General features: G+C 36.4%; 1 protein-coding gene across 1 annotated transcript in view; it reads right to left on the bottom strand.

Moving 5' to 3' along the window:
- The window catches only part of LOC145667825 (endothelin-converting enzyme 2-like), a 249,678-nt gene that overhangs the window by 17,150 nt on the left and 205,977 nt on the right, over window positions 1-26,551 (bottom strand). Inside the window, exons 7-10 of the mRNA XM_081735257.1 lie at window positions 21,825-22,030; window positions 20,281-20,505; window positions 16,330-16,440; window positions 8,073-8,217 (exon numbers count right to left, since the gene is read on the bottom strand). Coding sequence (XP_081591383.1) covers window positions 8,073-8,217; window positions 16,330-16,440; window positions 20,281-20,505; window positions 21,825-22,030 — 687 coding nt within the window. The remainder of the gene's footprint in view (window positions 1-8,072; window positions 8,218-16,329; window positions 16,441-20,280; window positions 20,506-21,824; window positions 22,031-26,551) is intronic.

Genomic DNA, 26,551 nt, shown 5'->3' on the forward strand with positions numbered 1-26,551 from the left:
TAATTGCATGGAAACTATTAGTGCCAGAGAATAACGGTTTGCGGCATCTTGAAGAGCAACTCAAACAGTTTTTTGTAGTTGATTGTTAATTGTTGTTATTTGTTGCAGATGTTCATGAACAAAGATAACAACCACACAAGAGAGAAAGCAATGTGTGGTGTGGTTGGCTAAGACTAAATCACCATTATCGTGCAAAGGAACTTCAAATCAAAATACCAACAGCACCCACCAGACGTCAAGATCGTTAAAACATAGTTTGAGAAGTTTTTAGCCAGGGGAGTGTCAACCGACAGCCTGGCTCGAGCAAAGCACGAACGTCTGAGGAAACTGTGTATGAGGTCAGGGAGACATTCACTAGAAGTCCAACAAAGTCAGTTCGCAGAGCGTCACGCGAGCTGAAAATCCCACGTTCAACGGTTCATAAGGTGAGTTTGTATGCATATAAGGTGCAAATCGTTCAGGCGCTGTAGCCCGATGACCTACCAAAACGAACCAAGTTTGCAATGGAGATTCTGGAACGGATCGAGGATGATCCCGATTACTTGCGGAGGGTGATTTCCAGTGATAAGGCAACCTTCCACACATCAAGCAAAGTGAATCGTTACAATGTGCTAATTTGGGGTTCCGAATCCCCGTACTTTGTTCGTGAATATGTCAGAGATAGCGAAAAAGTGAATGCGTGGTGTGCTTTGGAACGCGAAAGAATTATCGGACCATTTTTCTTCGTGGAGCACACAACGACTGGTCCCATTTATCTGGACATGTTTGAACAATTTGCTTTTCCACAGCTACTCCCTTTGCAACCAAACGTGATATTCCAATAGGATGATTCCCCACCGCACTGGTGTTTAGATGTTTGTAGGGCTTTAGATCGAACGTTTCCACAGCGATGGATTGGACGCGATGGACCCATTCCTTGATCAACGCAATCTCCTGACATAACTCCGGTGGATTTCTTCCTATGTGGTTATGTCAAAGATAGAGTCTACGTCACACCTGTATGTGATACTCCTGCTCTTCGTCACAAAATTGAAAAAGAAAAAAAAACGACTCGATCACACCGGACATGCTACACAACACATGGTCGGAGATCGAATATCGACAGGACATTCTGAGAGCTGCTAGCGGGGCCCATATATAAGTGCATATATAGACAAACAAACTGTTTGAGTTGCTGTTGAAGATAACGCAAACCGTTATTCTCTGGCACTAATAGTTTCCATGCAATTAATATTTGTAATCAGGGAGGTTTCATGTGGACACCCTGTAGTTTGATGTGAATTACATGGCACAATTTCGTTAGAACTCATAAGAGTCATTGAAGGTCAGGTTGCCTAGCAAATATTGAGCACTTGGAGGTCAAAATTGAGATATATCTGTTGTGATTTGAAAATAACATTATTCAACTACAAACGTATTCAAATTATTAGACTCGCGCTCGAAAAATGCAAAATTGATGTAGGAATCCTAATTTCAGAGTTCTAGAACATTTAATCTAATGGTTAAACCACCAATATAGGATCCTTCATTTGTTTACTGTACAGTTCAAGTGGTGATATCACCGTTGAACAGCAGATGCTATTAGTGAGGGGAGAAATTCTGAAAATGTTGTTTCAGTTGTAGATAGCTATTGTGGTTTCTATCAACAAGTTACAGTCTGAAGCGTTGTCGTTGCTGTTGTAAGAAGTTAACGACATTCAAAGCGTTCAACAGTTCAAATGGGCCAGTTTAAAATGATCGTGACGTGTCTCGTGTAATTGCAGCATAATGGGAAAAGCAAAAGACCTTCCTCCGCATAAAATGGAAGTTAACCAAGTACTTCTGGTGGAAATAAGATATACATGGCAATATATTGCTAGTAGAGTTGGGAGAGAACAAAAATTTGTGAGTAGAATCTCTGTGAAATGAACAAGAGCCAAAATAGGGTTGGGAAGTGTGGGCGAAAACTAAAGCTATGGCTAAGAGGTATCAGAAAACTAAAAAGATTGGCTCTGAGAAACAGAAGTACAACTTCTAATAGACTTAAGCATAAAAATGGTCGGGTATGGCGCAGACATTTGTCTTGAAAGTGTTCGAGGGATTCTTTGTGCCAAGGGAATAAAAGTACACGGTCAAGAAAGCAAACAAAAATTAGAGTCTACTCCAATTTCCATGGCAAAGAAGGGCCTCGAATGGGCACGAGGTCTAGAATTTTGGACTGCTGACGATTGAAGAATAGTGTGTTTTAGTGATGAATCATGTATCTTTGTGTCTGATGAATGTTCACAATATGCGCGACGTTGACCTGGGAGGAATTCAAGTTGAAATGTCTGTAATAAACCGTGAAGCATCCTACTTTCGTCATGGTATGGGGTGTAATCTCTGTCTTCGGGTCTGGAAGACTGTATATAGTAGAGAGGACAATGAATCACGACCAATACCTACAAGATCTTCAAGAAGAACTTCTTTCCCAGACTGCACTCTGGTTTGATGACGTACCGGTACAATTCATCTTTATGCATGATAGAGCCCCCATGCCACCTGGCCAAAGCTGTGACCAAATTCTTCAAGAACAACGAAATTAGTACTCTTCCGTGGCCAGGCACTAGTCCTGATATGAACTTGATTGAAAACTTTTGGAGCTTCATGAAGGAAAAGCTAGAGAAAAAGCACATTAGAACCAAACTTCAATTGATCAAGGAGATCAGCAATTTGTGGTATCACGATGCTGACTTGAAGGCAAAATGTGCTAAACTCGTACATAAGATGTCACAAAGGATAAAGGACAATAAAGAATAAGGGATTTCATAAGAAATATTAATCTTTGTGTGAGAGATAATTTTCTTGTTAGTATTCCATTTCATTTTTTATTTCCAATTTGGATATACACACTTTATAGTAATTATATTTGAATATGATCTACGCATTTGTCTTATTGATATTGAAAAGCATATACCACACCCACTAGAAATTGGGACAAAGTTACAAAGTAGTAATTTGGACTAAGTTCGAGCGTATTTTCTCAAGTAATATTGTAAGAACAGTAAAATATTCAGAAACTGAATGTTGAGTCAAATAATTTGAACAGGTTTGTATGTTATGTACTATTTTGTTCGCTGACCTGCCATTTTTGCGGCAACACCACAATTCCGTTGCGAAACTTCTGTAGTTTCTAGTGAAAATATTGTGGTAAGTCTCTCTTTTATCAAATTTACTATCATTGAACTAAAAAAATATGGTCAAAATGTAGTTCGCGGGAACTTATTTTTAATAACAAGTAATAATAATAATGATAATTACGCCTAGTTATTTAATGTTCGCGCACTGTCTTCTCGAAGCACTCTATTCCTGATTGAAGAAGAAAATCATATTAATTTAGAACAACATAAAACATTCAACTAAAATCTAGTCTATACTTCTGAAATGATCAAACAGCTAGTTGAAAATTATCACTTTATTCAGATCTTGTCATTTTCTATGCACAAGTTCAGATTATAACTCTTGTTAACAGATGGCAGTAAATCGTGAAGCAAAATTCAATGAGATTAGAAAAAAAACAGTTAACAACATTCACGATTTTTACTGAACAATTTATTTCAGAAAACAATACTGCAAAATTATTTTCCTTCTAGGTTAATTCAATATTACAGAAAATTCCTTTGAAAATTAGATATATACAAGAAACCAATGTTTATGAACTACAAAATTCTATGTTAAACAAATCTGACCATACTAAAACAGATTTATTTCGAATGTTTCGGCGTAATAAGTATACTGAATTAAACCCCAATACAATTATTTTAACTGTTTTCAATGCATTTCTTTTCACATTGAAATCTTTAATACTACATCTCGACGAAAAAATTAATTTTTCATACTTTTTAATTACTTAAATGAGCATTTATAGGGAAAAAAAGATAAAATACAGGCCACTTTGACTGCAAAGTAAATGCTTATCCCTATTGATCAGGAATCTGAGTGCTAATTGATTTTGCAATTTACAAATGTCACTAAGAATTTCTGTCGCATATTGTGTAAGTGCTTTTATATAATTTGGTGCTCCGTCATATAATACGTCCCTCTTTAGGCATAATTCGGGATGCTGAAAAAATCTTAAAATTCGGGATTTCCCGATTAATTCTGGACAGGTGGCATCCCTACTCATTCCTAATCAAAGTACCCAGCAATAAGCAACTAAAAAATAGATCTTTATTATTCAACATGCTGGCGTACGCGCCTTTGTACGCATTGATGAAAAATATTTAAAAGGTATATTTGAATCTCATTTTCTCCTCGGTATGCTTTTTTTTTTAAATCAAAATGAATGGATAACTTAGCTCGACTCAAGCGCAAAGAGCAAACTATGGTCAAAAATTCATTTCAAGCGCTGCAGCAATTATTCTTTGTGAAAAATATAAACACCCTGAGGATACGCATTTGGACGATCGAAGTGTAAAAATAAAATCCGAAATGCTAATTATTTTTGGAAAATAGATATTACAGTCAAGGGCGCCGAACCTGGGGGACCAGCCCCCCTCAAAGCACATGTCGGCCTCCTATTGTATTTATGAATATACAATATTTGGCATAATTTGAATGCAATTTGTCTTAAAATCCTCATATATATATATATATATATATATATATATATATATATATATATATATATATATATATATATATATATATATATATATATATACCTTCTGCATCTGAATGCATCCTCCCAAATTTACAGAGAAATCGGCGCCCTTGATTACAGTTGAAGGATTTGTGGGATCTGACATACAGTCTGAATTCCCTGTCCCGTCTTAGGATATATTATAATGAAAGTGGAGACCTGGCTTGAGCCAAATGCTATGTTCCAAAATTCACTTGAAACGTTTCAGCTGTTTTCCAATGATGATAAAACAAACAGCATCAATTTGAATTTTAAGGGTGTACTGGACAAAATCAAGTTCGGGGTTTTCTCGGGGGTACTTCCGTTTCCTCCCCTTTCTCATTGCACCAATTCTTCCATCATAATTCCCTTGCCTTTATCATCCGTCTCCCTTAGCCTAAAGGCCATATTCGTGGGTCGTTAAACTGAAATTTTTAATTTTCATTTCATTTTTGAATTTTAAGGAAAATTTATGGAAATTCTCCCTCCCCATTCCCTGTCTTCTTTAAGAATGGAATTTTCGAAAACGGTCGAATATGTGTCAATTAATAGTTAATTAAGAGTTCATATATCGAGTTTCATCTTCCTAACTGACATAAGGGGCGCCTGAGATACTGAAATATTGACATACATTTTAAAATCCCTTCCAGCTTAGAATATGTATTTTGATGAAAATTATATGAAAAATCCGGCTTGAACCAAGTTCTATATTCTAGAGTTCATTTCAAACGGTTCATCAATTTTCCTGTGATGACAAGATAGACAGCAACAATGTTTTTTTTTTTTTTTTTTTTTTTAATATTGAGAAATACGTTTTAACAAAATATCGAAAGTTTCTTCCTTGCCCCAGAAACGGGCATTTTCTAAAATGTTGAACATGCATCCATCCATTTTTAACAGAGTTTATATAGCAAGTTTAACTTTTCTAATATGAGAACTCCTTGAGATGCTCTATTTTAAACATAAGTCTTAACCTCTACCCCTCTATTCGTTCGGATACATATATTAAAAATTCTAAAGAGTTTACAGTCTCTTCCCTGTAGTTACCTAGAAGTAATAGAAGCCAGAAGTATGTGAAGCTAATGGTGTAGATATATATATAGCGGACAAAGATTTGATTTGGTTCTTAGTTTAGTGTCCCTTTCGACAGCGAGGCTGTATGAGTCGTAAGCCTATAGCTTAATGTGGAATCCGAACCACATAAACTTGGATCTACTTTGCCAAAAGTGCTTACACAAACCGCTTAGCCATGAGAAAGCTTAAGAAAACAAAGAAATAAACTATCTGTTTTACAGTATATATACACGAGATTCTTTACACCTTCCTCTATTTCTTACGCTGCTGGCCAGTTCTATAGAATTTGAACACGATGATGAATATACTCACAAAATGGTGTAGCTAATAACCATAACAGCAATTAACATATGTTGTCCTGGCCTTACTAAATCCTAGAGCAAATGAAGTACAGTGTAACAAGTGAGTGTGGTAACTTCCCAACTACGACAATATTCAAGGCGTAAGACCTACCACGTTATGACAATAAATGGATGCATGAAATCTGTTCTTTAGATTGAGTTCAAATTGAGATTGACTATTTATTGATTTTAGAAAGGCGTACGACTCGGTTAGGAGAGAAAAATTATACAACGTTATTACAGAACTTGGAATACCGAGAAAGCTAATTAGATTAATTAAGATATGTTTAAATGAATCCCAAAGTAAAGTCCGGGTAGGAAAATTTTTGTCACACACGTCGAAAACGTCGCAAATGGCCTGAAACACAAACTTTCACGTCGTAAATGGCCTGAAACAAGAACATGCGTTGTCGCCATTATTATTTAACTTCGTTCTGGAATACGCTATAAGGAAAATCAAAGATAGCAACCAGGGCCTAGAGTTGAACGGTATTCACCAGGTTATGGCATATGCTGATGATGTAAATTTAATAGGGGATGATAGGAGAACAATAGAAAGAAATGCAGAGATCTTATTAAACGCTTGCAGGGACATGGGTTTAGAAGTAAATGCAGAGAAAACTAAATACATGGAAGTGCGTCGGGACCGTAATACGGCAAATTATGGATGCGTTAAAATATTAAATAATACTTTTGATAAAGTATATAGTTTCAAATATCTAGGATCAATATTAACAGAGGAAAATCATATTCACGAAGAAATTAAATGTCGACTAAAAGCAGGGAATTGTGTTACTATTCGGTTCAAAATCTCTTGTCGTCGCGAATTCTGTAGAGGAATTTGAAGCTTAAAATACACAAAACGATAATCATGCCTGTTGTTCTGTATGGTTGCGAAACATGGTCACTTACTCTGAGGGAAGAACATAGACTGAAAGTATTTGAGAACAAGATCCTGAGACGAATATTCGGACGTAGGAGGAAAGGGAATGGGGAATGGCGGAAACTTCATAACGAGGAACTACATAATCTATACGGTTTACCCAACATTGTTAGGGTCGTCAAGTCTAGGAGGCTTAGGTGGGCGGGTCATGTAGCTAAAATGGAAGACAGTAGAAACGCTTTCAAAGTCTTGACTGGAAGACTAATCGGAAAACGACCATTAGGAAGACCTAGGCGCAAATGGGAGGACAATATTAATATTCATCTCTCAGAGATTGGAATACAAAGTAGAAACTGGATGCAGTTAGCTAAGGATAGAAGTCAGTGGAGAGCTTTCATGAACGCAGCATTGAACCTCCCGGTTCCATAGGCCATAGAGTTAGTTAGTTAGTTAGATAATAATAATAATAATAATAATAATAATAATAATAATAATAATAATAATAATAATAATAATAATAATAATAATAATAATAATAATAAAGAGACCTTAGTGCTGAAGACTGAGCACCCATTGAGGAACTTAAATGTCATCGAATATGATAATTATTTTCCAAGAAAAATCGAGAAAACTGAATTTTTATTGCTGTAAAAAAAACTCTTCTGGAACAGATTGTTTATTTATTAATACACTGCATATAAATAAAGCTGTTAACTAGCAGATTGCAGTTGTTGTTGTTTAACTTATCATAAATAAACATGCTACTTATGATATACAAGGAGAATAGACAATCCCACCATCAATGAAATAATTATAAGACCGTGTACTATTGTAATATTTGAAACCAGGAACGAACACAAGAGGTGTTTTTGCCGTCCGGACCTCTCCCCCTCCCCCAGAATTCTTCACTTTTATGTAAATTTAGTCTAATTTTAGAAATGATTTTTTAAAATTTTAATATAATTTGTCCTCATATTGAATTTGGACTGCCCGAAACGTTTTGGACCTCCGGAAATTAATTATAGCGTATATGCCTGCTTGAAGATAAATTTGAAACATTACTTACCAATTTTTAACTTTTTTACTATAAAAAAGACAGTATGTGTGTATTTAGTATATCACCACGTCTACTCACCAATATCTAGACGATCAGTTCTCTTTAAAAGCTCTGATAACTTGCGAAAATAGTTTCTGTCCAGAACAAGAATTCTATCCTTTTCCATATCCAAAGTTACATTGGTGTTATCCATTAAAATATTCAGGTATTTCTCCCAATCCAACTGTAAAAAGAAGACAGAAAAAATGAAATGATTTGAAATACTAAATACTATAATTTAATATATCATCCAGTAGAATTAGAAAACAAGTTCAACCAGTTCAAAATATTCAAATTTCTTTTTTTTAAATTATTATATCTACCACATAATCAAAAACAGACGTCATGGGTTGACTGTTAATTAAATGTACTTAATAGATTGTATATAGCAACTGTTCTTACACGTACATAAGGGTACCATATACAAATGAAAATATGCTTTCTCTGGGCAAAGATACGAGGATGATTCAGAAAGTAATGCCTCCAAGCCCAATGCTTAATTGTACTACCAACATTCTGAACTGTTTATCATTAATGCACTGATGTTTAAGCTATAGAATGTCACTTGTTTCATCTTCCTATCTCTTCTCGTTCCAGAGTAATGTAGCAATCCATGGCATACAGTGGTGACGTCTGGTTGAAACAGCGGGCTGTCATTGAATTCTTGACTGCTGTGGAAGGTTATGTGCCCAGACGACGAGTCATGGATACACCATTAGACCCCCTACGACCAGGAAACGAAGCATCAGTCGATGCAGTACTGCCACGCGTGCTCTTCTCCGCCGAAAAACCTGAAAGTTGTTCCATCTGCTGACAAAGCGTTGTTGACATTCTGTCTCATCCTGCCTACAGTTCAGATTTTGCGCCCTGCGACTTTTGACTCTTCCCCGAACTTAAGAATCACCTTAAAGGCCAACGCTACACTTGTGACGCGGAGGTGGAAGCAGTTCGGGAATGGCGTCACCAGCAGCCACCACAATTCTTCGTCGACGGCATGAAAAACCTTGTTTCGCGTTGGCGCAAGTGAGTTGCCCGTAATGGGGACTATGTTGAAAAATGATGCCACCATTTGTAGCAGACATTGCAAGCTTTCCACTGATATCTGTATCTGTGCTGCCAAAGCAAATAAAGGTATAACCTTTGAGGCATTACCACTTCCTGAGTCACCCTCATATAAGCTAGATAAGGTAAATGATTAAAAAATATACTTTTCGTGCAATTACGAGGCACCTTCGGATTTTAGATACTTTTGGTACCTCGTATTTGACCCTGGGGCCCCCGCTAGGGTCGACGAAATTCCTCAACATATTTTCCCAGGACACTTACCGAATTTTGCCGGATTTTGCACCTGTGAGGCGTGCATGGTAGTACCATTCGTAAACCTGGTTCATTCTGAATATAATAATGTAAGAACTATATATTAAGGTAATTATGGTATATACATTCAAGAACTCCCTAAAGGATACTTTATTTTTAATTTTTCACTAATTTTACTCTACATTATAGGTTTGACTTTCTTTAACCTTGATATTTATTATCCGCACTGCAATAATTCAAGAAACATCTTAAAACAAGGGAACGTGGAGGTATCTTCGTCCTGGGTCGTGCTTAGGGACACCCAAATAAGTTATCGGAAAATGCACGCATTAGTCCCGAACTTTGTATCAGGGAGACTTATGTGTAATATCATTCAAAAGTCTGATTGTCTGATTCGTTACAAAGCCAATGATGTAGAAACCGTGAATAGGTAGGAACGGCAGCTTCCTAAATAAAAGTCTATTTTTACGATTTAACGATAATTTAATGTGTTATCCAGTAGATTAGAAAACAAGTTTATTTAGTTCAAAATTATAAGTATCTATGGTTTAGAATAAAAGAAAGAGAAAATAACAGTAATTAAAGTATAGTGTAACCTCAATTTACCAGAGATTAATTAGTACCAAAACGTTACCCGAATCTTGAAAGATTTCTTAGCCATAATAGATTTTTTTTTTCACATAAAATAATGGAGATAGGGTTATTTTATTCGTTCCGAAACGAATTATCAAAAAAAAATTCAATTTGCATATCTTATGCAGTTTTATTTACTTATTACAAATGACAATTATAAATGCAGCACAGTAAACAGTACATTTGGAACACAAACTAATAAAGACTAACCAAACTGTATTTTAAATTTGGGAAGTGTCGTAGAAAGCTGCCTTTGAGAGAATCGATGGAAGAATGGAAGGGGCTATTCTTTACAAAAAAAAAAAAAAAAAAACTCCCTACCCACTAAAATTGAGACACCCAGGGGCGTTTCCAAGTTCTCGGAACTTGGTTATACCTCACTGCAACTTGATTGTGGTTCACTTCTTTGCCTGTATTTAGCCTCCCTAGAATCCCTGTCTAATGACACTTGTTCCTGGCTTTGTGTTAGTTTGCTAATTAGGATCACGTTATTAGACCTAATAAGATTGTACTGTTAATACGGACGAATTTTTTATTTTTTTGCAATAGATATCTCGAGCGATTATCAGGGCGGGGTTCATTAATGGAGATGATCCGTTAACACGTTAAGAGGTAAGGTGACTTACATCCATCCTTTAGTCTACATAATAACTCTTGGACAAAATAATTTTTGAATTATGTTTCTTGCAATAGATCTAGAGTGATTATCTCGACCTCCTTTGTTAATGAAGTCAATCCGTTAACACCTTAACAGGTAACGGTGATTTACATCCATCCGTTAGTCTACACGATAACTCTTGGAGGAAAGCGAGTTTCTCGACCTCGTTCGTTAGTGGAATCAATCCGTTAACAACTTAACGGGTAACGATGACTTAAATCCATCCTTTAGTCTATATAATAACTCTTGGACAAAAACGAATTTTGAATTATGTTTCTTGGAATACATAGCTAGAGTGATTATCTCGACCTCGTTCGTTAATGAAGTCAATCCGTTAACACATTCACTAGTTGTGATAACATTAACGATGGCTTATCCATCATATCCATCCTTTAGTCTACATAATAACTCTTGGACAAAAGAATTTTTGAATTATGTTTCTTGAAATAGATAACTAGAGTGATTATATCGACCTTGTTTGTTAATGAAGTCAATCCGTTAACACCTTAACAGGTAACGGTGATTTACATCCATCCGTTAGTGTACATGATAACTTTTGGGGGAAAGCGAGTTTCTCGACCTCGTTCATTAATGGAGTCAATCCGTTAACACCTTAACGGGTAACGGTGACTTAAATCCATCCTTTAGTATATATAATAACTCTTGGACAAAAACGAATTTTGAATTATGTTTCTTGTAATAGATAGCTAGAGCTAAAATGAACGTTTCAGTCCTTGTGTATCGTACTTTCAGCGTTTTATATCGTACTTTTATGGTCGTTAGTCGTACCTTCACTCGCAAGTTGGAGCATTTTCAAGGACTTGGGTTCCCTCAAACTCCTGTCATTGTGTCCAACTATCCGTCCGACAGGGAGAAAAAAAATCTCAAGAACCATATTGATGGATCTCCATCAATTTTGGCCAGGATTTACAGTAAATGGTCAAAAACTAGGAACTGAGTTTGTCAATGGAGGTGAAGACGTGTAGTGAGCGGTCATCGGATTTTTTTTTTTTAATAGAAACACTTGAGCAGCGATACTGTATTGGCGATACCCAGGTAAAAAAAAAAAAAATTAGTTGGACCGGTACATTTGATTTTGAAAGAGAATTTGAGCATGAGGAGAGTTTCCGCAAAATTTAATTCAGGCTTTCATAGACAAACATAACATTCATGTGTGTCGTCAGGCTCTCTATTCACCTGACATGGCTCCGTGAGACGTTTGGTTATTTCAGAAGCTGTAAATGTCATTAAAAAGGAGGGATTTGAGTCAAGACAAGACATCATGCTGAATGCGACTCCATGGTTGCTCACAAACCAAGTCCTGCACGTAATGTGCACGTGACACTGTAACTTGTTTATGAATATACGTATTTCAGTCATAATTTGAATTGCTAGTGATATAGGATTCTCGTAACTCGTAGTATCACTGTAACTTTAAATTTAAAAATATCACCGTAACTTTAAATTTTAAATGAGTAAATGAAAGACTTTATTTCGGAAGCAATTATCTTCTTAGATATGTGTTAGAAAAATGAAAATTATATTACATCTTTAAATTAACGTCACATAGTTAGGCTTATATCCTTTAGACCAGTGGTTCCCAACAGTAACGTCATTTCAGATTTGGCTTGGGGGGTGGCAAGACCCCTTGATATAGCAAAATTTCGCGTTTTTCACTGACTTACTACAGGGTGTGGCAAGTAAAAACCGGCCCGTAAAGTGAACACATAAATGAAATGTAATGTATTGAATATGACTACTCACCTTCACAGCAGGTGCTGAAAGTGTCCTCCGCCCACTTCAACACACATGTGAGCACGATTGAGGAGATTCATATATACCCTTGTCAGTTCTTGTGTTGTAATGCTATTGCTGACATCCTGGATCCTGGTCTTGAGTTCTTCAATTGTGTGTGGATTTGTTTCGTATACTCTTCCCTTTAACAGTCCCCATAAGTAAAAGTCACACGTGGACAAGTCTGGTGACCGAGGAGGCCACAAGCCTTTGCTGATTGTCCTCTCTGGTGTAAACATCTCATGCACAAGGGACAATGATACAGCTGATATGTGGCATGTTGCACCGTCCTGCTGAAAGTAACATAACTGACGCTCCTCTTCGGTCAAGTGTGTATAAAACTCCTCCAGGATTCCCATATACACGTCACTGTTCACTGTCGTCTCAAAGAATATGGGCCCAATAACGCGTGTGGCGGAAATGGCACACCAAACACCAATCTTCTCATCATGCAAGGGTACCTGGTGGATTGCGTGTGGATTTTCTGTCGACCAATACCGGTTGTTTTGGGAATTTACGTACCCAGACAGGTGGAACTACGCCTCGTCACTCATGATGAGCATTAGTGGATCCAAGAAACCACTGGCAACATTGCTCAACAGCCATGAACAGAAATGCACCCTCTTCTGCAGGCCAGGCTCCTTCAGTTCTTGCACAACACTTATCCGGTACGGTTTTAACTTCAGTCCCCTTAAAACAAGTCTGCAACTTCTCTCACTCGCATGAACCTGTTGACTCAATCTCCTGGTTGACTTTCGAGTACTTCTTGTCATTATCTCCTCCACCTGCATCTTTAATTCAGGTGTGCAGACAGATGGTCGTCTGTTCCTGGGAGCATTTTGAACCGATCCTGTACGCCGCCATTTTTCAATCAATTCCTGAATGGTGCTTTTTGCTGGCACAGAACGTCCTGGAAATTTCTCCCGAAACAAATTCTTTGTTTTCCCAGAAGATCCAGTGAGAATGAACCCTTCAACAATGGCAACACGCTCGGGTATCGAATACGGCATTATCACACACTGACACTCACCCGGCTTAACACAACGAGACCTTTTTCTCAACTGGTTTCGACAAGTTTCACTGGCTGCGGCTGCACGTGACTGCTGCAGGTCACGTAAGTCGACCCGACCTCGACACGCCATCTCTTGGTAGGAAGGTAGATTATTTAAGTGTTGCCAAAAGCACAATATACCAGAATATTACGACGGGCCGGTTTTACGTGCCGCACCCTGTACTATTCTATTGATAAAATCTATATAAATCTCTAACTCAGGGGGCAAATGCCCCTCTCTGCCCCCCTAAATGACGCCCCTGGTTCCCAATCTTTTTTTTTTTGACTGACGACACATTTCACTGACCGCTCACAACATTGCGACACACTAGCTTATTATTATTATTATTATTATTTCTATTATTATTATTATTATTATTATTATTATTATTATTATTATTATTATTAATAATAATAATAATAAAGATTACAGTACTGCAAGGCTATACGTTTCTACGAAATAGTGATCCTGTGTAATAGTAAGCATTATTGCTGCCACTGGAGATGTTGACTGGTACAGTCTGTCTCAAAATTAATTTTAACTAATTATTATTAAATGCTTCACGATTTGTTAATTCTAAAATTTCCCAACTCACCCTATGGGATTGCGCGACATACAGGTTGGGAGCCTTGCTTTAGGATAAAGGAGACGGATAATGAACAGAATTGAGTGATTAATAATTGATGGAATGAGAATGTTCGAGAAAACGGGAGAACGGTAATGAATAACGTATCACATCTCTGACCTAATAATAATAGAATCTTCTTCGTACCCTGATATACTATTTTGAAAAAAAAAACACCCATAGTTAAGACATATACGTATTACCTTGTAGAGTTAGCAAGTCGCGATCCATGCTCTTTGTGATTAAAAACCACAACTGCAGTTACTCACTCTATAATAGCAGGTGAGATATACAGTAGTTATCACAATAGCTTTCCTTATTTGAAATTTAACGTCTCAACAAGCACTGAGGTTACGTGAGAATTAAGTTTAACATGGGATCCGAGTCATATGATTCCCTTCAAGGAAACCGTCAAAAAGCAGTGACATTTAGAATGAAATAAAGTAATTTTAAAAATAGGTTTAAAATGAGAAGGTATCATCAGTGACTGATCTAGTCCAGGGTCTGGGAGCCTAAGGCTTCAGTTTTTGGAGTGACAAAAATCATTTAAGTTATATTTATATATTTTTAAAAGTTTATAATAAAATCCTGCCAATCCGCCACTTTGTATCATTTTCTGGCTGGCCCACCTCAGTTTTTACCTTCTAGATCTGTCACTGTATATCATTTTCTAGTACAGTGAAACCTCTACTAACGGACACCTCTATAAAGCGGACACCTCCCTTAACGGACATATTTTGTAATCCCCAAACACTATAATAGGAAAAAACATATTGGCAAACCTCTCTAAAGCGGACACTCTCTAGTACGGACACGGACAGTCTTTTCTGTCTTTAATATGTACTATTTACCTCCGTATTACGGACACTTTCTCTAGAAACAAGTTGAAAAGTACTGTATAATACATTTTTAGTAATTCATACATGTGTCACCAAGGAAGTATTTTGACAACATTTTGCTTCCTCAACTGTCTGCTCAGCAACCCAGACAAAGCTTTTCTGTTGAACGACACTCTCATGTCCTTTACTTGCATTCTATTCCCACCCAACCTGTTTTAGACACAAAAGTGATTGACAGTTGCCTTTGGGATGGCACATTATTCTGCTGTCCCGCTGGAATCTCTAAGCAGAAGACAAGTTCGGTAGTTCTTGCCCGCGGGTACACATATTGTCTCAAAAATTAATTAATTACACTACTGGACTGCAATTAATCCACAAATTAAACAACATACTGAAAACGCAGTAAGTAATGATAAATGTAAAGTGCAGAGAACTATAACATCTTATTTCCATGTTGTGCCTCGAACATAGAGTATTGGATGGCGGAGGATAATGCAGGTACAGTAACATTTTGGTAATAATCGTAAATACATGATTCATGCACAAATATTTTTTCTAATTGCACATTACAATGTTTACTAATTTACGTAAGAAAATATTGAAATCTCTTTAAGGCGGACACCTCTCTATAGCGGACAATTTTTGATTCCCCACGCCTGTCCGCTTTAGAGAGGTTTCACTGTATAAAAATCTGAAGGTATCTTGCTGTAAACTGTAAAGTATAAACTATATTTTACTGACAATCTGGTGATCTACTACTGTATCTTAGGCCTTCTATACACTATGAGATAAATCCTAGGAAATATCTTCGGATTTATCTTAGGAAAAAATTTTACGACATATGTCGTTGGAAATCCTATCCTTTTGTACCATACATGAGAAGATTTTTCCTGTCTGACCGAATGACGTTGCGAGATGTTGATCCATAGTGCATTGTGGTGAAAAAAAATGGCGCCTACAGTTGAACAAGCAATTGGCAATATATGAATAGTGTTAACATGTTCATGATTCCCTCGTAAATATTGTGCGCAGATCATTTCGTATTCTGGACAAATATGGCGGCTGGTGGGGCGGGAAGAAAACAAATGTGGTTTCACTTTCTCTCACCTGATGTCGCATAAATCGAACAAATTTTCTTTCCGAAATAGAGCGTGCTGTAAACAAAAGAAATCTCATAGGATCGTTCAAAACATAGGAAATGACATGCTATCTGATGCCTTACACGTTGAGATTTTGACTAGGAGAAATCGTAAGAAATTTCCTAGGATCTATTCCATAATGTATAGCAGGCCTTAATGCTTCTCTTGCAAGAATATTCTTAGCAAAACTTGCTATGTTAACTTTGCTACCTAAGCTTGCTAACACACTAAACACTTACCTCTCCCTTCTCACTGGTATCATTTCCATTGGTTAAATTTTGCAAAGCTTCCACAGATATCATATGATACATGGTATTTATGTCTCTTCTTTCTTCAGCAGGAGTCATGATCTATAACAGATGCACATATATGTACACTGTATATTCTGAAAACTATAGGTCTACATAGTTTTTTGAAAGTGTTTAAACAAACTTGTGATTCATAACAGATGTCAGAGTATAACATTATTTATTTAAGGAAACATAATTGCGAAAAAAATATGTTCGTATATACCATTTCTTCTCAATAAATAAACTCTTAGCTTATGCATAAACTGAACACATACGGAAACGGTGTGTTAAATCTAAAGACAGGTCAATTTGGAAAATGCAAAGCTAAAACTGTGTATTCAGCATTAACAAATTTATTTAGATAGTAGCTATTTTGTACGTAACAGAATCAAAGAATGAATGACACCAGATGAAATTTCAAGTAGCGTTATGTTATCAAAACAAGAGACAGCATCCAATGTAGTGAACATTCAAAACTGAAAATTCTTTCACTAAAGTATACAGTATTTATGTCTATTTTATAGTTATAGCAGATAATTATTCTTGTATTTTATAATTATCCAGTATTTACACCTATTGGAGAAGGATTTGCACTGGTCGACATAAGATGGAATATAAAGGAGTCAAAACGAACAACTATAACATACATACAGGTTTTTTTTTCTGTTCTTTGTAATTTCGTACCCTAATACAAACTCGTATTTCTTTAGCAATTTCTCATTTTTACTTTTTCAGTGTTTATCTGTAGGACTATGGTAGAGTTCACAAGGCTTCATGAAATAGCTAAGGTACGAGTAACAATGAAATTTTTGGTATACATTTTTATTCAAAGGCCTAACAATCAGGGATAATTTTAACACATTGGTCTGGTGGTCACTTGCCCAGTGACCCGATGAACAGAATTACAAATTCTTGTCCTAAGAGACCAAACCCAAAACCTTTACTAGCAGTAGGGATTTCTGCCCTTCGTTGTTCGGCCTTTAGATGTTTTTCCATAATTCAAGCAATTGATAGTATAGACCACGTGGAATGTTTTTCCCGAGCTTACTGTGTTTTATCCATCTTCGTCCTTCTCTCACAAATGCGCTTGGTAATCGTAATGAATGTTACAAACCGGAGCTAGAATTTGCATGTGCCTTGTATAGGGTTCTGAGAACAACATTGAAGTATGTGTGGATGGCTCGAAATTTGTGGGTCAGTGTTGAAATACGCCTTTCTGCTTCTGTTTTGTTAGATTTGACGGGAGCCCAAACAAATTTTTAGCAAGTCTGTAATTCCTTTTTCCCTTACGAACGTCAAGCACTGTTAGTAACTACATTTTTAATAAAAGTAGCCAAGTAAGAATATATATTATGTTAAAGGCTCTTTGTTTTTTGTTTCTTTTCCATTATTCTAAATAAAATAAAATAAACATAACTGGCAAACTTGAACGTATGTATGACCGCCGACCATAAATAGTTCGGCAAGAATTTCAAATTTGAAATAAAAACATAAGTAAATAAATCACACTTGAGAAAATAACAGGGTAAGACAAAAATTATCCGCAATTTTGCCATAACTTTTCTTACATTTTTCATACTGACCTTGTGGTGGGAGCTGGAACCACACGTTCTCGGCGAGGGATCTGGCAACACTCCTAGCCACGTGCTGTCTACTACCGATAAAGTGCAGTCCAAGCATGACTCGCCCTTCTTCTTCGTCTTGGTTCGAGTCCGGTAGGCAGCAGCGGAGGAGGCGGCCCATAGAAGATCCTAGTTTGGAATGTGTTATTGCAAAGTGGCAGTGCTGAACTTGTGCATGAAAATCCGTAAGAACCAACAAAGTGAAAGTGGACTATTAACCCAGCAGTTTCCGAAAATTAAGTAGCTGACTATTATTTTTTTTCTTTTCCTTTTACAGAATATCCTTCCTTAACTTTTGTTAATGTATAATTCGCAAATATATTCTCGAAAGTCGAACGAAGTGTTTCGTTTCCAATTGCATCCCTAGATTTCATCAACTACTTTCATCAAAATATTTTGCAGGTAAAAGACGCGGGTGCTCCTCTCGTTACCAGGCAATGTGCTCTTTGAACGTCCTTGTACGTTGAACGACCACAACCTCTGTCCTCGTTTATTTTATTGTTATGCTGTTATGGTCATGCAGTTTGATCTTAATTTGTCTTGTTTTTGTTGCAGATAGAGCATGGCCGCTCGATTAGAAGTTTGCCCCAAAGAAGAACAACGAGCAGTAATCCGGTTTTTGTGGTTGGAAGATGTATCAGGAACCATGACTAATTTATAGACGATGTGCCACTTCATCAATAGTCACTCGTTTGTCTAACAGAACCACTTCACGTGCACGTTCAATGTTGTCATCATTTGTGGCCATACAGTAGATGGTCGTTCGGTTCCTTCCTCGTGTGTAACACTTGTGCGACCCATTTTTGAATTTTTTTCAATCTATTCGTAGACATTCCGTTGAGACAGACACTGTTCCAGTAATTTGCCGAAAGTCTTTTATGGATTGCGGCCCCTGGTACACCTTCCGACCACAAAAACCAGATCATTGCTTGTTGTTCCTCTTTGGTGCAAACTTCTAATGGAGCGGCCATGATCTATCTGCAACAAAAGCAAGGCAAATGAGGAATTAGGATTAAACTTTCATAGCATGACCACAACAGCATTACAATAAAATAAACAAGGACAGAGGTCATCAGTATCAACAATGTAAGAAGAGTTATGGCAAAACTGCGAATAATTTTTGACTTAAACTCGTATATGTTTTTCACGGGCCCCTCATATTAGTTGGATGGCTCCACAACCTTATTTAAAGACAGTGAAGATATTGAAGGAGCTATAGAAAATATTGAAAGTGAGCTAGGTAATATCTACAAAATGTTCTTAAAATAAACTAAGTAATATTTGTTTCCACAGCTAAGAAACTTAAGTGCGCAGTTTATGACTTCACAATTGTTGCGCACCCAAATTTCTGCACTACACGATGGCTACCCAAAAAGTAACATACATTTTGAAATATAAAAGTAACAGAATGAACGAACAAAATTGAATTAGCTACATATATTTGAAAGGTATACTTTTAAGCTATTTTTCCACCTAATCGCCATGCAAATTAAGGCATTTGTCATACCGTAACACAAGTTTTTCAATACCGTAGCGGTAGAAAATCTGCCGCTTACGATTTCAACCACTGGCTTACACCGGCATGTAGTTCGGCGTTAGCATCAAAGCGTTGTGTAGCTAGACATGTCTTCACCGCTGGGAAGAGGTGGTAGTCGCTCGAGGCCAAATCCGGGTTGCATGGTGGGTGATCGAATACCTCTCATCAAAAATTATCCAATAGCTCTCGGATACGCTTGGCTGTGTGTGGACATAAAGATACACTCATTATTCCATGTCCGTACATTTCACACAGTTGGCGATGGATTTCAATTGACTTGTGGTTTTTTGCCAACAAAAGTCTAATCAAAGAAACCACCTCACAAATGGCAGTGCACATTGTAACACATCACAGAAAGCATAGTAAGAACATCGGAGTCCTCATGCTACCACAGCTGGATACGTACTCAGTGTGGTAACGTTCTGACACCAAGATGGTGACTGTAGCTCCGCTCACTGCCGCGCTAGGCCAAAACGTCTGTCACTTTCTGGATAACCCTCGTATTAGTTCACTTAAAAGTTTATTGCAGATACTAATTGGCTTACTTTCTAAATTTTTATACTCTTCATTGCTTATAAATTTTTCATTAAAACAAAAAAATACTGGTAGTTTTTAGGCATTGACAGTTAACGTTTAGTATAATTTATTATTAGATATTTAGAAAGATATAATGATGTTCATACGTTACTTTACGATCCATAAAATATAAATTTCAATATTAGTTTTCATTTCAGTATTTACCTTAGCTAGTTGGATGGTGATGTTCATAATTTCATCGGCGAATTCTTTAGCCGTACTATTTTCTAGCTTAACAGAATGTTTTGAACGTGTTTCATTAGCCCATAATTTAATTTCATAGGTCTCGATCATATCCTCAATATATCTTCTATATGCGTCAATTTCCTTTTGAAATCTCTTTGGGTCCAGCAAATATCTTTGACTAAATCCAGGAGACACCTGATCAACCTGATCAAAGAAAAAGAAAAAAAAATATGAACTCAAAGTCACTTAAAATAACTTTATCTTGGAATTTTTGTTTAAAGAATAATTTAAAACTAATTGAAACAGCCTTTTTCTATCCTTAAAGGTGATCTCATTGCTTATCTCAAAATTGAATAGGCTTCAGAAAGTTTCGCTATCACTCTAGCTACCAATTTGTAGGTATAAAAACATTTAACAGAATCGTTAATGGGTTAGCTGAGTTTTCTATAAATTAAAGACAATTCGAAATAGGCCTACCCTTTGCTTCATAAACGAAAATATGTAACTACAGAATACATAGTACAGAGTATGTATTAATCCATAAACGTCATGCCAATTTATTAGTTCATAAACATGATAATTAGATACTAACCCTTTTAGAAATAAACTGATCTTTAACTTTTTAGCTAATACAGTATAAAGGTAATAAAGCCAGTAGCCCAAATTTAACTTAGCGCTAAGGGTAAAAGTGCAAGGGAACGCGGGGGAACGCCCAAAAATATGTACGGCGTCCCTCCAGTTTCTAAAAAAAATTACAATGGGCAAAGATAGGCAAGGGGACGGCGTGACATCATGCTGCTACCTACCGCCCCCTCCCCCCATTTTCAGATCTACTTTTACTCCTGCTTAGCGCAACTTTCCAGAAATAGCTTACAGACTAGTACAGTGGTTCTCAACCGATGTGTATCACACTGGTGTATCGCGCAGTCCGCTAAGGTGTGTTGTGAAATTTTAGAATTTAAAAATCATGAAGAATTTAACAATAATTAGTTAAAATCGAGACAGACTGTACCAGTCAATACCTCCAGCGGTAGCAATAATGCTCAGTGTTATATACAGTCATCATAAAAATTAATAGGTTTCACTCTTCTTCTTCTTCTTCTTCTTCTTCTTCTTCTTATTATTATTATTATTATTATTATTATTATTATTATTATTATTATTATTATTTACAATAAAAATATCAAGCAAGTGCGTTCCGATGTCCTGGATGTTCAGTAAAGTTCCTTGTCAGTCAAAAAAGGTTGAGAACCACTGGGCTTGTATAATATTTGATAACGCTGACCTCTTTTGTTATAAAATGACAACACGGCTTACTGTTTTCTAGTCAAGACCAACACCATGTAGAGATTTATACTCCCTGCTAAAGTAGTGTATGCTCTCTCAACAAAAACTTAATGGCTACATTTCTGATTCATGAATCAGAATTGTTGATTTAAATGTTATTATTTTAATTATATGTTATTTTCTTAGTCAAACAAATACATTAAGTCGTAAAAAATAAATTATTTGAATAAACTTACCACCATAGTATTTCGACTGGTATTCATTAAATCTTCGCTGACCCAGAATCCAATCAGTATTCCTGTCCCCAAGTTTCTCTGAATATTTGCTAGTGTCGCTAACCAATCAAAATTTTCAAATGATCCTTCCATGGGAGGTTCAACAGTAAGGTTTAAGAATTTCAGAATCTTTAACACTGGTTCTAGGCCAAGCTCCTCCAATCTGTCTGAACGACAAACAAACAGATTAGTATAAAATATGTGTTAAAAATTATAAACCAAAACCTGATTATATACAGGGTGCCTCAAAAGTCCCTGACATAGGGTAAATCTGTTATTACCAGAGTTACAACAAAATATAAGAGGAAAAACCACCTCCGAATATAATGTTTTCAATCTAAAGTAAAGGATTTTTTTAAAATCGGACGAGCCGCTTGGGCTGTATACTCTTTATGCAACGTTGCCATTTACTTGGACCCACAATATAAGTGAATGAAGTTACTGTCCTTTACGCTAACATGTCGATGGTCATCCCCCATTTCAAACAGTAACTTCATTCACTTATGTTGTGGGTACAGGTAAATGGCAACGTTGCATTTTCAATTAACATTGGATGCATAAAGAGTGAACAGCCAAAATGGCTCGTCCGATTTAAAAAAAAAAAATCCTTCAGTTTAGATTGAAAACATCATATTTGGAGATGGTTTTCCCTCTTACATTTTGTTGTAAAACTCTGATAATAACAGAGTTACCCTATGTCAGGAGATTTTTAAAACACCCTTGTATATAATTTATCAACCTTTTCCACTTACCGTACGGTAATTAAACGCGACAAATAATCAAGAATCAAATAGAAATTGCGTATTAAGTGATGAGATAATTGGGTGGAATGCATTGTGTTTATGAACTTTATATGTTGTATTGGACCCATTTAACGAATTACCAGAAGCTTTGCAACAAGTGTTTTTTTTTTTTTTCAGATGCAGAAAATACTAAGTGAGAATTTAGTTGGTTGGTGTTTCTTTAAGCATCGAAGCTACATGAGATGTGAACCTACAGGTAGAATCCGAACCATTGCAATGTGTTCAAATTTCAAGGCTCTCCTACCGGGAATCGAACATGGAACCCACGTGTACCAAAAGCGCGCGCTAGCCACTAAACCAGCAGGGAGGGATCCTACATGGTAAGAAAATAATGACTGATTCTCTTAAATATTCGTTTTCGTTATGTATTTGAGATAATCTAATCAACAGTTTTATTCACACAGAAATCATATTATTAGTACAAAGGGAAGTAGTATTCAAAAATGGAAATAAAACATAGTATGGAAATGACAGGAATTTCGAAGATATTCGTGAAATGGTGTTTATAACTTTACTAAAACGTCTAACAACATAATGTAAAGCCAATTTAATCTTTCACTAAGTAGAAAATTCAAGAAATAAAATATAATTTAAGGAAAAGAATGGAAAAAAGTAACCGTAACACCCTAGCCTCCTTTAGTGCGAGCAGATTCAGGTTCGATTCCCGGTGAAGACACTCGGGTAAAAGCTTTATCAGGACAGCTATCCTGAGTGAGGTTTTCCTCCTTCACACTAGACAAATGTTGGGATGGAACCTACAATAATGGTCTCAGATCGCTTTCTCCCTTCCCCACTCCTTTCTCTTTCTCTCCAATTCCCTGGGCAGTGTGATCACCGAGGGCAGCGACGTAAATACGCTAGTTTTCGCCCGGGGCGAGAACTCGCCTTTTAGTGCTTCCCTGACCAACCAAACCAAAACGCTCCCCCAAATATTTGCCCGATTTTGCGCCCTCCCAATCTATCGCCCAAGATCCTTTGCCCCCCCCCCTAGTTACATCACTGAGAGAGGGACGTCATTCCTAATACATAACGGACTAATATAGCCATAGATGCCAAAAGCACAGAAATATAATTTCTAATCCTAACCATACAAAGAAATTTATTATGTTAATTCCGAGTCGACATCTTTTTTTCTAATCATTTTTAGACTATTATATTGAATTAGCTTCTTTTCGCGTCCAAAGATGACACAATATCATTATGTAATTGTTATGAACCCAAGTGTGTTCTTAACCGTAATTAAGGGTATAATTTGTTCAAAGAATAAATACCAAAATTTTTATTAGACCCATTTTCGGACTTGCAGAAAAATTAGCCAGACGGTTGCTCAACTGAAAATTATTTGATGATAAAACTCAACTTTGTTTAAATAAACATAAATATACAATTTAGAACTCTTACGTAAATACATAAATTCAAAATTACGGGTATTTCTCTATGTTGGATAAGAATCTGAGTACACATATAAATGTATATTATATAACTAAAATGGTGTTACGTCAGAAGGGCCCGGACAAAAGGGCGAGGACAGAAAGGTTTGAGTCGAAACGGCCGTGTATCAAAAGGGCCCCGCGACAAATGGGCCCGAGTCAAAAGAACCTCAGTCGAAAAGGTCCCACTTCAAAGAACCTGAAAAGCCTCAGAAGTATAAAACTACTTACTAGATGAAAAATATGTGGACAGTACCTGATTTATTTTTGTTGAAAAAACATACATGTGGAAAAATATGGGATTAGTAAAAACATTAAGACAGACCAGCAATAACGATACGCGTGGACGGAGGAATGTTGCAGATGGATATCGATGAGAAAACTGCATTGAATGGGGTATTGACCTCATGGCACTGATGGCAGATACTTTGGATTCCGCGATATTTGATATTACACAATATTTTTTGAATGGAAAAGGTAGATTTGACACATCAATTTAGGCCAAAATATTCCCATAAATGAGAATAAGAACTCATTTTTCTCAAAATTATCTTCATTCGTTTGCGAGATAGGGTACTACATTTGACATTTGTATCTAGTAGACCAAAGTACTGTATCTGGACAGGCAACGAGACGCGTAAACGGAGGAAAATAAAAGGTTGCAGGTGCATGTTGATCCGAAAACTGCATTAAGTGAGGCCGTGGACATAATAGCAGCCATCTTGGATTCTGCAAAGTTGGATATGATATTTTTTAATGGAAAAAAGTATGTTTGGCACATCAATTTAGGCTTGAATTTTCCCACAAACGAGCATATGATTAATTTTTTTTCCAATTCCCCATTCTTTTACGAAGTAGGTGTGCTATGTTTGACATTTGTGTGTAGTAGACAAAAGTGCCAGGACAATCCAGTAATAATGTGGCGGAGAAATGTTGCAAGTGTGTGTTGTTGAAGAAACTGCATTAAATGGGGATATGGACTTTGTTCATCACATAAATATTCAGATATCATAAAATAAACTACTATAAAATGTCCTCAAACATTATTTTATCACTCCAAGTTAATACAATAATATTTAATTTCAAACGCACAACGATTTATAACTTTCTTTGAGCATTTCGGCATGGTTGTTACAATTTTCCTGGTATAGTGTGGGGAAATGTTGTTCCACTCTGTACGTAATGCTTTTCTTAAACCTTCTTTCGCCGTAACTCGTACATGTTGACCTCACGTTGCAATTCGTTCCAAAGATTCTCAATGGGGTTAAAGCCGGTACTGTGGTGGGGTTTCGTGCACTTTTGGGAAGTTTTAAAACAATCATTTCCTTACAACATATACTTTGTTTGGGATCAATATCTTGATGAAATTAGAAGTCGTCCTCATTCTCAATTTTTCGTACTTTGGTGAAGATGTTGTAATACGCATAATTATATATATATTAATTAACTACATTCATTGCGTAATTATACGCATAATTATATATATATATATATTAATTAACTACATTCATTGCTTAATTATATATATTATTTAACTATATTCATTAAGGTTAACAAAGTATAAAGAAACAAGACGGCTGCATACATCCAATTCTTTTCTCCTTTTTTTTAAAAAAAAAAGAAAGAAACAAGACAAAAGGTAATCCTCATTATTTTACGGCCACACACGAGAAAAAAAAATAGGCAACAAACTTGTAAGTTTCGTGGTTTCTTTCATGAAATTTTAGACTGTAGCGTCTTTACCACCCTGAAGAGAAATTTTAACATAGACAATTCATTGACTGATACGAAACAGACCATTTATTTATTTTAAGATTGTTACTTGTAGCTCGTCACCAAGGCACTTTCAAGAAAATAACCATAGATATAACAAACAAACTGCGGTTTTAAACCGTGGGTGAACCATTTCCCAAAACTAGCTAACATACACACAGTCCAGACTATCTGGGGACAATACTAACAGAAACAGAATGTCCAATATGTTGTCACATTTATAAGAGCAATAAGCACGCAAAATTTTAAAGTATAAATAAAGCTTCGCTACTAAGAGCGTATAATAAAATAGATAACATTGCCGCGAGAGGGATAATACTATTTAATAATGAGACGAGCGAGAATAATAAGCTATATAATGGATTATTAGAATTAGACGCGTAGAGATGTGGCAACAGTTAAACACATGTTTGAAAGAAATTACCCCAACGCTGTGAATCTGACACTTCGCTTCGGAAAAGAAGAGAAAACCACCCAAAATCGGCTACGTAAGGGGTCCAGATTGGCTGGCCATGACGCTAGAAAAACATTTTAATTATTCTACACATAAGCAAAAACACAAAACGCATGGTGACAGAAAAGTAACACGGCTAAGTTTTGTGGTCATTTTAAGAAATTTTCTCAAGACTCTCCGGCGTCTCTCGATATTTATTGAGACACGTAACATGTACCACAAGAAGAT

The sequence above is a fragment of the Thermobia domestica genome, chromosome 13 (assembly GCF_964235325.1).
Source record: "Thermobia domestica chromosome 13, izTheDome1.hap1.1, whole genome shotgun sequence".
In the NCBI taxonomy this organism is placed as follows: domain Eukaryota; kingdom Metazoa; phylum Arthropoda; class Insecta; order Zygentoma; family Lepismatidae; genus Thermobia; species Thermobia domestica.